Source organism: Candoia aspera, chromosome 14, assembly GCF_035149785.1.
Source record: "Candoia aspera isolate rCanAsp1 chromosome 14, rCanAsp1.hap2, whole genome shotgun sequence".
NCBI lineage: Eukaryota > Metazoa > Chordata > Lepidosauria > Squamata > Boidae > Candoia > Candoia aspera.
The window spans coordinates 2,551,690-2,563,558 of NC_086166.1; the positions used below are offsets into that span (position 1 = coordinate 2,551,690).

General features: G+C 50.4%; 1 protein-coding gene across 1 annotated transcript; it reads right to left on the reverse strand.

The window, feature by feature from the left end:
* Window positions 1-3,448: 3,448 nt before the first annotated feature.
* PSMG3 (proteasome assembly chaperone 3) lies at window positions 3,449-6,356 on the reverse strand. The gene is made up of 3 exons (XM_063314849.1): window positions 6,316-6,356; window positions 4,581-4,816; window positions 3,449-4,390 (listed from the first exon to the last, which is right to left on the reverse strand). The coding sequence occupies exons 2-3, from the start codon at window positions 4,794-4,796 to the stop codon at window positions 4,238-4,240; spliced, it is 369 nt and encodes a 122-aa protein (XP_063170919.1). The 5' UTR covers window positions 4,797-4,816; window positions 6,316-6,356; the 3' UTR covers window positions 3,449-4,237.
* Between the last annotated feature and the right edge of the window lie 5,513 nt (window positions 6,357-11,869).

Genomic DNA, 11,869 nt, shown 5'->3' on the forward strand with positions numbered 1-11,869 from the left:
TTTACACAGTGACTCTGCAAGGCAGGCAGAGCGGCACGATTCTTCTCGATGCGGGTGAATTGACCATACGGTCAGTATGCGGTTTCTCCAAAACCAGTAAAAGTGCAGATATGGATAGGATCAGGCTGTTGACAGGAGTAGGGTCAAAAAAGTCAAGATGGCACGATCGATGCTCCACCTGTTTTCTGCCACGCGCCCTACACATCAAAATACAGGTAGTGCTTCGGCCTCAGGGTCACAGCTGTCATCTTGACTCTTTTGACCCTACTCGGTGGACACCCCTGAATGTGATCCCTTTATAAATCTCCTTCACGTCGAATTCAAGTCCTGGAAACTTCACAGAAAAGTTTACGGAGCTTTCTTAGCATTATTACTCTTTTTTAGACGTAGAGGCTGCCTGACTCCAGAACTCCTGTGGGCGGCTTAGTTGAAAAACAGAAAAAAAAGAGAGAAAGAGAGAAAATCTGAAGTATCTGGGCAACCCCATGCCATATAGTCCTCGTTTAACAACCACAATTGGGACCAGAATTTTGGTTGCTAAGCAAAGCAGTCATTAAGCAAATCAGACCCGATTTTACAGCCTTTCTTTGTGGCAGTTGTTAAGTGAATCATTGAGGGTGTTAAGTGAATTACATGGTCATTAAGTGAACCACGCAGTTCCCCATTGATTTTGCTTGCCAGAAGCTAGCTGGGAAGGTAAAAAATGTGATCATGTGACCCAAGGACATTGCAGTGGTCATAAATGCAAACCAGGTGCCAAGCGCCCAAACTGTGATCACGTGACTGTGGAGATGTGGCAATGGTCGTAAGTGTGAGGACAGGTCATAAGTCAGTTCGTGCTGAAAAAATTGACTTATGACCTGTCCGAACCATCACTAAACAAATGGTGGTTAAGCGAGGACTACGTGTATACCCCACCTCCCCCCAAAACCCCACCACTGATACCACCATACCCCAAGGCTTGGAAGAACAGCCGCGTTTTTTAAAGATTTCCAGATTATCATCAGGATGGGAGCTACACAGATTTGGGGGGGGGGGTGGATTCATTCTGGAAGCAGGTACCCCTTCCTAGGTCCCAATCGATAGCCTAATACTAATTCTGATTCTAATTTAGGCAGTGTATATTCTGCCTAACTCCCGGCGCGATGCAGAAACGGTCTTCTCTCTGGACTTTTTTTTTTTTTTTTAATTTCCCAATCTAGCCTACAGCCCTTGGATTTCGAGGTGGTCTCCCATCCCGAGGGCTCACCGGGAACAAAACCGCTAAATTTCGGGGGGCGAAGCAGCCTTCGCTCGCGGGTCTTTTAGATCCAAAGAGTTACTTGCCCCGGACCGCTTGGAAGGGCAGCCTCGGACACTTCCGGGGGAGGCGGGCCCCTTCGGCCCCTCTCGCTCGCCCCGTCGCCCCATCCCCCGGCCTCGCTCTCTCCCCCGAGCCCCAGACGCCCCGGCCGGGCGCGCCCATCGCGGCCGCCCCCGTCCCAAGCCGAGGTCCGAACTCCCCTCCTCGCGGCCGCCGCCGCCGCCGCCGCCGCCGCCGCCTCCTCCTCCTCCAGGTGGACCCCGAGACCGGCGCCGGGAGAGCCGCGAAGTTCGCGCGAGCTGCTTTTCCCGGGTCGGAGCGCCGCGCCGCGCCAGGTTCGCCCGCCTCCTCGGCCCGCTCGCCCCCCTGCCCGCGCCCCGGCCCAGGAACGGCCACCCACCTGCCGTGCTGCCCGGCCTCTTCCTCCTTCCTTCCTTCCTTCCCTTCTCCCTCTCCCGGCCGGCCGGAGGAGCCCTCCCTCCGTCGGGACGGGAGCAGCACCTGCCCGGAGACTCCTCCTCCTCCCTCCCCCCCCTCCTCTCCCGGCCCCGCTCCGCCGGGGAGGCAGCCCGGCCTCCCTTCCCGCCCCCTCCAGCTCCGGGACCGGTGCCGGGCGGGCGACAGCAGACCGGGCGGCGAGGCTCACCTGCCCAAGCCGCGCTCCGGGACTTCCCATCCCGCGGGCGCTTCGCGGCAGGCAGGAACGCGCGGCTTGGGGGCTGCCACGGCGTGCGAATCCAGCCTACCTCCCTGGCGAGCCACGGTTTGTGGCTTACCCATCCATCCCTGAGCAAGCCGTGGGTTCCAGAGGGTGAGGGGTTGGCATGAAGGATCTCGAAGAGCCCCCCCATCTCTCACCATCCTGGAATTCACAGCCTGGAGCAGGTCTCTCAACCGGGGCAGCTTTAAGACCAGTGGACTTCAGCTCCCAGAATTCTGGGAGTTGAATTCCTCAGTCTTAAAGTTGCCCCGGTTGAGAAACGCTGCTCTAATTGAAGCCCCCCCCCCGTTCCTTCTCCATCCTTCTCCATCACGGCCCTTTGGATATCTGAAGGCATCAGTCTCCACGGTCCTCTCCAGCGCCTCCAACTATTCATTCCTCCTCCTTTTCCCTTCAAAGGCAGCAATATTTGGCTTTTAAAGTTCTGCTGGCTCTTGATATGGAAGGTCCCTTCATGTCTTGGCACTAATTGCCCCGGAGAAATCTGGCTTCCGGGGTTGGTTATCTTGACCTCCTGTCTGAGTTCGACAAGCAGCTGGGCCATCAATCCTTTGATCTCCCCTGCTCTTTCTAGACCAGGGTTCCTCCACCCAGATCACAATTTATTTAAAAAATTATTCCAAATTCGGGCAACTTCTCTAAGAGGGAAAACTGTCCTCCCATTCCCTATTGTTAAACATTGACCATCCTTAATCCCTTTAGACGTAATCTGTGGCTTGTTTCCAAAATATAGTAAAGGAATTCTTTCCATTGCTGCTAATTTTTCTCACTCCTTCATGGTATATTCCTGCCCCCTCCCCATGTTATCGTCAGAAACCAAACTCATCATTTCAGTTTGTTACGTTTTCATCTTTCAGTGTCCAACCGGATTCTTTCGGGAGAAGGACCTCTGAGCGACAATCAGGCTTATATGTGACCCTGACTGTGCTTTGCAAACACCAGATTTCTGATTTGGGGTGGAGACATCTGTGGTTCGTTCAGCAGTCTGTGGCTGAGCACACTGTGAAGCCCACTAACATACATGAAATTTCACTCCATTTCTAGTAAATCCATCCAATAAAAGACATTTCTGTGACCAATGTATATACAGGCCTTCTGTGCTGGGGCATTTCCAGAAAAGCAAGCTACAGTCTTGGTTTTAGAGCGCAGCTGTTTGCATCATCTTCTTGTTTATTTTCTGAAACCAAAAATCAAACCTGAAGAACCCTTGCTAAGATCTTCAGGATCAATGGATCTGTTTGGTCTGGCATGCATGAGTCTCTCTGTATTATGCTAAAAACTATAGTTGTGTTGTATTATAATATTAAATATATATATAATATATATATTTTATAATATATACAATATTAAATACTATAGAGCTACAAGCCCCATCATTCTTTCCCATCCAGTAATTTACAGTTGTGCTATAAAACAGCAGCAGCTTTATTGACGGTATCAGCTACCAGCAACAGGAGGCAACATTTCTGGTCCATCCGCCACTTTCCCATATTCACAACCGGACAGACATGATAATCTACAGGTTAGGGTGGAAACGGTATTTTTTAATTTCCTTTAAGGAGTCAACTACAAAGAGCAACATTACTCTAAACATATTGCAATTCCCTTATTTTTAACTCAAGCAAGAATAAAATACTGTAGTTTCAGAAGATGGCAGCAAAGTTATTCTGAATTTATTCAGGTTGCTTTCAGAATGAGAAAGGGTGGGGAGAAAACCCTTAGTAGAAGGATGTTGGAATACCATCCACAATCTGAACTACTTCCAAGGTGCTATAAAACTGAAATGTAAAAATAAAAATAAAAATGGGTGGGGATTAAACATTACATGTGAGAAAAATCCTGCTCATGTTTAGCCCTTGAAAGTTCTGTTGATCTCAGTGGAAGAATCCAATTAATTAGGAAGACCTGCCATGAAATTTGCTGGGGGTAATTCCCATGTAGGTTCTACATCAGACTTATTTTAATGGTCACAGCCAGGTTTCAAAGCAGGTATTTGTGAATGTTTGGGCCACAGAATATACAGCCCGCTTATGTAACGTGAATCGAAACCTGATCTGTGTGACAGTTTACCCACAAATGTTCATTATCCATGTTCAAAACGAGAGTAATTAAAAGGAAAAACAAACAGTGTGCACCCAACCAAGTCTGCACCCAAACCAAACTTAACCTCAGCCGGAACTATCTGACATCCAAACAATTCCACTGGCCCATCTTCACCATACTTGGCATTGGCGAATGAGTCCCTGCAGTGTTTGGATGGCCTCAATGCTTCTGTCCTTCAGAGCCATCGCCAGGAGAACGGCCTTGTTCCCAGCTTCCTGAGACACCGAGGTCACCAGATGCTTGGCGAAGATGTGGACAAGAGGCTGAAAGCAAGCCAAGATGGTTTTAGAGAACATTTCTCCCAAACTTCACCTTTTCTGCCATGATCTGGCAATCTTGCTAAGTCACCAAGGAAGCTGGTGGATTCCCAAGAGGACCAAGGAGGCAAAGGGAGAAAGGAAGACAAGGGAGATATTTGTAGGTAAACCGAGGCAGGGCAGGGAGGAAGAATACCTCATCTTTGCCGAGGAGAACTTTTGTGGTCCACGAAGGTCTGCTGATCCCTTCAGGTGCTGCATCCGGCTCCACGGAGACAAGAGTCCCCATCTTCCCATACTGGGTCACCACCACCAGGATCGTGGCCCCAAAGGCCGTGCATACTACCTCCGTTGGGATGCCCCGCACCACCTCCCTGGTCTGCTTCGAGACTGGGATGGGTTGGGCTGCCATGGCAGAAATCCGCCCCCGCCCTAAAGGAAACCGTCAGCCATCAGCAAGGATGTCACAACATCTCAAGATGCCTTCAAACCAGCTCCTCCATGAATGTTGGCAAATGGGAAGAGGGCTCAGCTCCTCCTGCTTGGGCAGATGGTCCTCGATTCTGACCCCGATTCTTCACCTCTAACCTGTCAAGGAGCAGGCAGCGAGAAAGGCCCTTATCCCCTGCTTGATGCTGGATAAGAGAATCAACCATATTGACCTGGAACAGCCTTCCTCAATTTAGCACCTTCCAGTGGGTTGGGGTTGCAGCTCCCAGGGGTCCCTCCCCATGGCAAAGTTTGCTGGGAGTTGTAGTTCTGCTGTCTCAGGTGCTTCCCCACCTCCTGCATTCCTGCTTTTGGCTGGACAGGTCTTCACTTCACCTCCCAGCCCTCTTTGCATACAGAAATCGACACTTCCCTTACACCAGGGTTTCTCAACCAGGGTTCTGCGAGAGGTCACTAGGGGTTCCCTGGGAGATCACGATCCATTTAAAATATTATTCCAAATTCGGGCAACTTCACATCAAAGAGCTAAATTTCATTCTTTACTTTCAGTGTAAGAAAGCTGTTAATGCATATCTACAGGCCTGTCCGCCAAAGGAATATAAGAGTTTTGTAACTTCTGGCCTATCTCTGAGCCTGAACCGGCAGGGGTTCCTTCTCCAAGGCCTGGAAAATATTTCAAGGGTTCCTCCAGGGTCAGAAGGGTGAGAAAGGCTGCCTTAAACAGTTGCCCATCCTAGTCTTGAGGATGTCTTACCCCCACCCCTGTGGGACTGGATCTCCAACCTGGATCCCCTAGGCTAGGCACTGGCATGGCAGCCCTGCGCTTGAACGAGCGCCCCCCAGATGCCCATCCCGCGGTTTTAAAGCTTGCTTGGCCCAGAGGTCTTACCCCTAAAAGCCCCCAAAAGCTTCATGCATCCCCCTCCCAGCGGCCCGACGCGCTTGCCCACCCCCGGGTCGCAAGGGGCTGCGTCGGCATCGCCCGCCACGCTTTTCCGGCGGGTTCGCTCTCCCCGGGGCTCAGCCGGCCGCCCAGACCCAAGAGCCGGCTGCGGGGCTGGCCCGGCGCCTCGTGCCAACCCGGAACCCGCGCGAGCCTCGCAGGGGGGAGGAGCGGGCGCCTTCGCCGCTGCAGCACTGCCCTCTCCGGGCGAAGCGGCGGGCGCGCGAGGGGGCCGGCAAGGCCGAACCCTCCGCGGCGAGGAGCGGGGGGCGCCGCGGGCCCCTTCCCCGGGGGAGGGAAGAGGCGCCGCGCCCGCCCGGCCCCCGCCTCGCCAGCCGCGCAGGCGGCCAGCCAGCCGGGCGTGCGCGCGCGCAGGACGCGGGCCCGGCGCAGCTGCGGCTCTCCAAGCTGGTCCCCGGGCGCACTGCGCGCCCGCTCCGTCCAGCCTCCCCCGACCGAGCCGGGCCGGTCCGGGCCGTGGGAGGCGGCGCCCCGCGCTGGGTTGCTCGCCCGCCCGCCCGCATACTCGCTTACTCACCCTCCCCGCGATCGCTTCCTCCGCCGCCGCCGCCGGCCCGGCCTCCTCCTGCTCGCGTCCCTCCTCCCAGGCGGAGCGCCCGGCTGGGCGGAGCCGTTGCTCAAGCCGGGAGCCCCTGGGCGCGTGCAGAGCGCCTGCCCCGCGCGGCCCATTCTTTCCCCGTTCTTGGTTTTGGGTGGCAGCGCGTGGAGTCGGCAGCTTTGGCCGTTCCCCCCCCCCCAACCCCGCCGCCGCCGCCGCCGCCGCCGCCGCCGGTGGAAGCGGTCGTTCGTCGGCGCCCCTGGCAGGACCAAACGGCCGGGTCTCTGCCCCGAGGAGGTGGCAGATGAAAAACGCGATGCCAAAGGAAGAACAGGGGCGGCGGTCTGGAGCGGGTACATGGGCAACTGCAATATGCCAGGATTGGTTTACCTGCGGTTTATTGACTCAGCCAGAATCCGCTGGTTTCGCTCAACATGCTAAACCCGTGTTTCTCAACCTTGGCCACTTTAAGAGGTGTGGACGTCAACTCCCAGAATTCTGGGCTGGCTGGGGAATTCTGGGAGTTGAAGTCCACGCATCTTAAAGATGCTAAGATTGAGAAACACTGCATCCCAGGCTAAGAGGGAAACAACCAAACCCCATTGTGGCTTATGCATTGTGTGCACGCAGCTTGTGGGTTTAATTCTTCCTCCCCTCTGCCGCTTTCAGCCACGCGTAATCAATCTGGAGGCACTAAATGGAGGAGAGGGAATGTTGGCTTCACAAAAACAATCGTTCAGTCTAATGTCACTTCTAAAAAAATTAGCATGCATTAAAAGGGGAGCTTTAATATCTGTGCACACCATGATTAATTGGGAACATCTTTTTATAGTTGATCAAAATGTTCCTAATTAATACCACCAATGCAGCAAATATAGCAAATGTTAATTTAAACTTCATTGATTTAAGGAACACTGATTCATACTTAAAGGCATGTCTGCAAGATTAACGGCCCTTATTTTCTTTCCTGAAAACTGCAGGCTTTTAATTTCTATATGATTTATCTGCAATGCTGATGGACTGTTGTTGGGGGTGGGGAAGGGGGGCAACCCTCCTTCCACGGGTTGAAAGACACAAATTAATGAAAAACCTAGATTAAGTGCAGTTGAATTGAAATAAGTCAAGCAAAAAGAGAGATCAGAAAAAACAAGCAGGGTATTCTTCAGAGGAAAACAATCCTCCACTCTGAAATTATTATAGAAAAAGGCCTAGCAGATGAGAATCGTCTCCTGCAGCAGGAATATGCTTGCAAACTATTTAACAGCCATGTTTATTTCTTAAATCTTAGCCGACTTGTGCAGACTAAAATGGAAAAGCCTGTTCAGACTACATTCCTCATCTGCTGCCTTCTAGGGACATTGGGACTGCATCTCCCAGAGTTCCATGCTAGGCTAGCTAGGAATTCTGGGAGTTGCAGTCTGCAGATCTGGCTGGTGTGCCATTGGGGAAGCAGGAGGGGAGAACGTTGGCACAGCAATTCCTCTAGAGGGCAGCAGAGTTCCACAGAAAAGCTTGCCACTGCTTAACCCTGAATGCCTTGGATATCAGCGTCTTGCACCATCTTCCCGCAGAGCGAGGATGATGGCTCCGAATCTCAGTTAGTAAGCTTGGTTTACCTTCACACCTTCAGCAAGGGGGCTAAGGGTCCCGCACCGCTTCCTTCTCCACCTTTAAAGCATTCCCTAAACTGTGAAGCAGAAGGACAGAGCAGAGTTAGGACTGATGGATTGGTTGCATGCATGCCCTGCTGCAACGTTGGCAGCTGTCTGGGGAATTCTGGGAGTTGAAGTCCACCCATCTGAAAGTTCCCAAGGTTGAGAAACACTGGCTTGGAGGCTCCAATCAGCCATTAAGGGCCGCTGTTGGGGGAAGAACAGGGCTATCAAAGTGTCTGGTCAGTTTATTAGCTTACAGGTTATTACATCCCTGCTTGATCGTTTGGACGGTTTATTTTCTTGGCTGTCAAAATCTAGTTATTTATATATTTTCCAGGTTTGATTTATATGGGCCTTTGCCCCCAAAGGCCCAGGTCTTGGACCAATAATGTTTGACGTGAAGGATTTCCAATGCTGAAAAGGTTGGAGGTCAGAGTCAATTAAGAAAGTTGGTTCAGAGTATAAAGAAGGGAGAAGTTAGAAATCAAATGTTTATCTGCCTTTGCAGTAAGCTCATTTCCTTCCTTCCCTCCCTTTAACATTTATAAATAATAATAAATAACAATGCAGTGGAGACTTTAGTATTAAGCATTAAGCTCGAAGACAAAAACATTTTTATATCATAAAATAATCTGGTGCATTTTGCAATTGTCTATCCATGCCACACTTAGCTTCAGTTGTACAATTCATGCAACCTTACGTTTCTACAGTTCTCGGAAATTATATTTAATATCAATATAAACTTTTTCTCCTGATTTTTAAAGGTTTAACTGATCTGAATGAGCATAGCGATAACAATGTTTAGTTTGTATTGCAGAAATACCGCTGTGCCCAGCTAGGATCTGTATTGTATTATGCGTTATTCTCATCTTATAATGCAATAAAACAATTACTTGGAGTGGCGGGGGGAATGAAGTAGGAGAAAGCTTTTGGTTGGGTTTCCCAAGTGGGAAAGAAAGGCTCCAGTTGGTTCTCAAAAGGCAAAACATCTCTTCATTGTCAGAAATGTAGGGCGTACGGGTCTTCTGGCGGTACTGAGTAAGTCCTATGCTTTCTAGATATTGCTGGACTACAGTTCCCATCATCCTGGCCCTGGGCTAGCTTGGCTGGAGTTGAAAGGCTCTCCCACCCTGGCTCATCTTACCCTTCCTTTCTCCTTTCAGTCCCACCGCTTCCGATCTGCAGCTTATTTCCCTTTTTAAAGCTTTTTTATCCTGCTCTGCAGGCAACAAGGCTCATGGACAGCCTGTGTTCCCAGAGCAGGGGGAACCATTAGTTGCTTAACCATGGTTTAACTGAACAAACCACCATGTGCTGGGCGCATGCAGCATGCTGAATTGCCTGCCTTGGCTTATAAGCCACTGTCTCCCGGTCCCAAATCAGCAAACCACGTTTCGTGTGGTATTATGAAGCCAGCCCCAATCCTTAGATGAGTTGGGCTGTGGCTCCTGACCCCCACCATCCCAACAGAACCTCGTAGGCATCTGGTTGGGGAAGGCTGATGCCCAGGACTTTTCCACATAAGCCTTACCCTGGCATGGGTGGTCATGTCAACCCAGATGCTGTGGCTCGTACTCCACACTTTGCGATTCAGCCCATGGTTGCTTCCTTGATAAATCATGGCTGAGCCCTATGGGTGAGCATGGTGAGTGGTAGGGATCCAGCTGTTGGGATGAAGGTCCTGGTTACATCAGGAATTAGTTTTTTTCTTTTGAAGGGGGGAAGGCACACCCCTCTGGTTCTGAGCTCCAGATAAAAAAGAGGGTTCCCATTGCATTCAGAACAGCCAGACCTTTGGGGGTGGGGGGACCTTACTCACTTAGCCAATGATTCATGCTTCTTTTTATGCAAAACACTATCCTTCCCCCCCCCCCCCAGACCTGGTTTGGCTGGAAGGTTCCTGGGGGAGGGACAATACGTGCTAATGGGAAATTGATCCTGGAGGCATCTAGGACTGAGTCATTCTGGGGGAGGTGGAATGAGGGGGATACAGACTGCTTTTGCTTTGCAGAAATTGTATGCAAGAAAGCTGGGAGGCCAGGGTTTGCGCCCAGCAAGGACGGCTGGATGGGCATTTGGGTATGAGCCCTACTCTGGCTTAATTTTTTTTTCCCCGTTCAATCATGTCCGATTCTCGGAGACTGCCCGGACAAGTCCCTGCAGTTTTCTTGGCGAGGTTTTTCAGAAGTGGTTGGCCATTGCCTCCTTCCTAGGGCTGAGAGGGAGGGACTGGCCCAAGGCCACCCAGCTGGCTTTGGGCCCAAGCTGGCTTAATAACCCATCCTAATTTTTGTGTTCCTAAGAAGTGCTCCGTTGATGCATTTCTAGCAGGACTAACTTCCAGCCTCCCTCTTCTCCATAGCCAATGTGGGGAGATGGCCTCTCCCCGCCTGAAGCCTTCCTAACGTTTTAGGATCATGATGTTTGCAGATGATGGGAACTGTAGTCCACTGCATCCAGAGGGCACTGGGTTGCAGAAAGCGGCTGCTTTAAATGTTTTGTTAGGAGAACAAACCAACCCTAACGGCAAAACATTTGGGGTGGGAGGGAAGGGGAGGGGTCTGAATTCTAACTATTTTGGCTGAACCTGCAAGAGAACCAGATTCACGCCACATGCAAAACCCATTTAAATTGGGCTTAGTGTGTTGTGTGAACTTGGCTGCCGCACTTTGCACACCCATGCTATGTGGCTCCACGTGTGGTTGCAGCAAACTAGGGTAAAACCAGTTATGGCTTAGTGCAATATGTGCATCTCCTCTATGTCTCTCTCCTCCTTCCCAGGTGTTCTGGGAGAAGGCTGCCTCAAAATTTAAAAGATGAAAAACGGACTTCAGGAACGTAATTAACGTGAAACTGGCAGAATGAACTCCCCAGCCCTCTTACCTCTTCCAGCCCTTTCCTAATCTTAAGTGTCACGGGAAATAATTGGCAATGTTTTGTTGCTCAAACAGAGGTTAATGCAATTGAATTTGGATTATGCACGCCCATCTTGAACTTCTGAAGTGTCACCACTGATAAGTAAAAACCCCGGTTCGAGTTACATGAGATGGATTCATTAGCCTCACCTGCATTTCATCCAGACTGTGCCCCTCCTGATGCATCAATGTTTTCGTAATATATTCCCGTCCAACTCGTCTCTCCTCTTCACTTTGTGGCCTTTACAGCCTGGTGGCCTTTACGACTGGTGCCTGCCCAGCATCTTCGTTATCCTGCCTTATCCACCGTTGACTCCTTCTCCTTCTCCTTCCCCTTCCCCTTCCTTCTCCTTATTTTTAAAAATATTTATAAATAACAATATAGTGGATATTTTGGCACTAAGCTCAAAGATAGATAGATAGATAGATAGATAGAGAGAGAGAGAGAGATAGAGAGAGAGAGAGAGAGAGAGATAGAGATAGAGATAGAGATTCATAAAAACAGCTCAACGTAGTTTGTTTGGTATGGTTTATCTTTTATTAATGTTATATTGAGCATTAATTGTATAATGGTAATCAATCAATCAGTCAAATCTTTATGACAGCCATAGATCAGCATAAGGAGGGTGGGGTACGGTCAATTAAAAAGCACAGAGGATACATAAAAGAATTATGAGAAGCTAGAAGATAGGAGGGATATCCAAACACAAGGGTCTAAAAGAATCTAAAAGACGGGGCAGGAAAATTAGGCAGGCGTAAGGAACCCTAGGAGGTTAGTATGTGGGATGCCCGGTTATGGTGAGCATTAATTGCATAGCCAGTAGTTTTCCTTGTCCACTTACTGATATTATCTCTTTTGAAACTATATCTTGGGAAGGGGAAGGGGAAGGGGAGAAATATGGAGAAGGAAGGAAGGGAGGGAGGGAGGGAAGATGGAAAGGGAAGGAAGGAAAGATGGAAAAG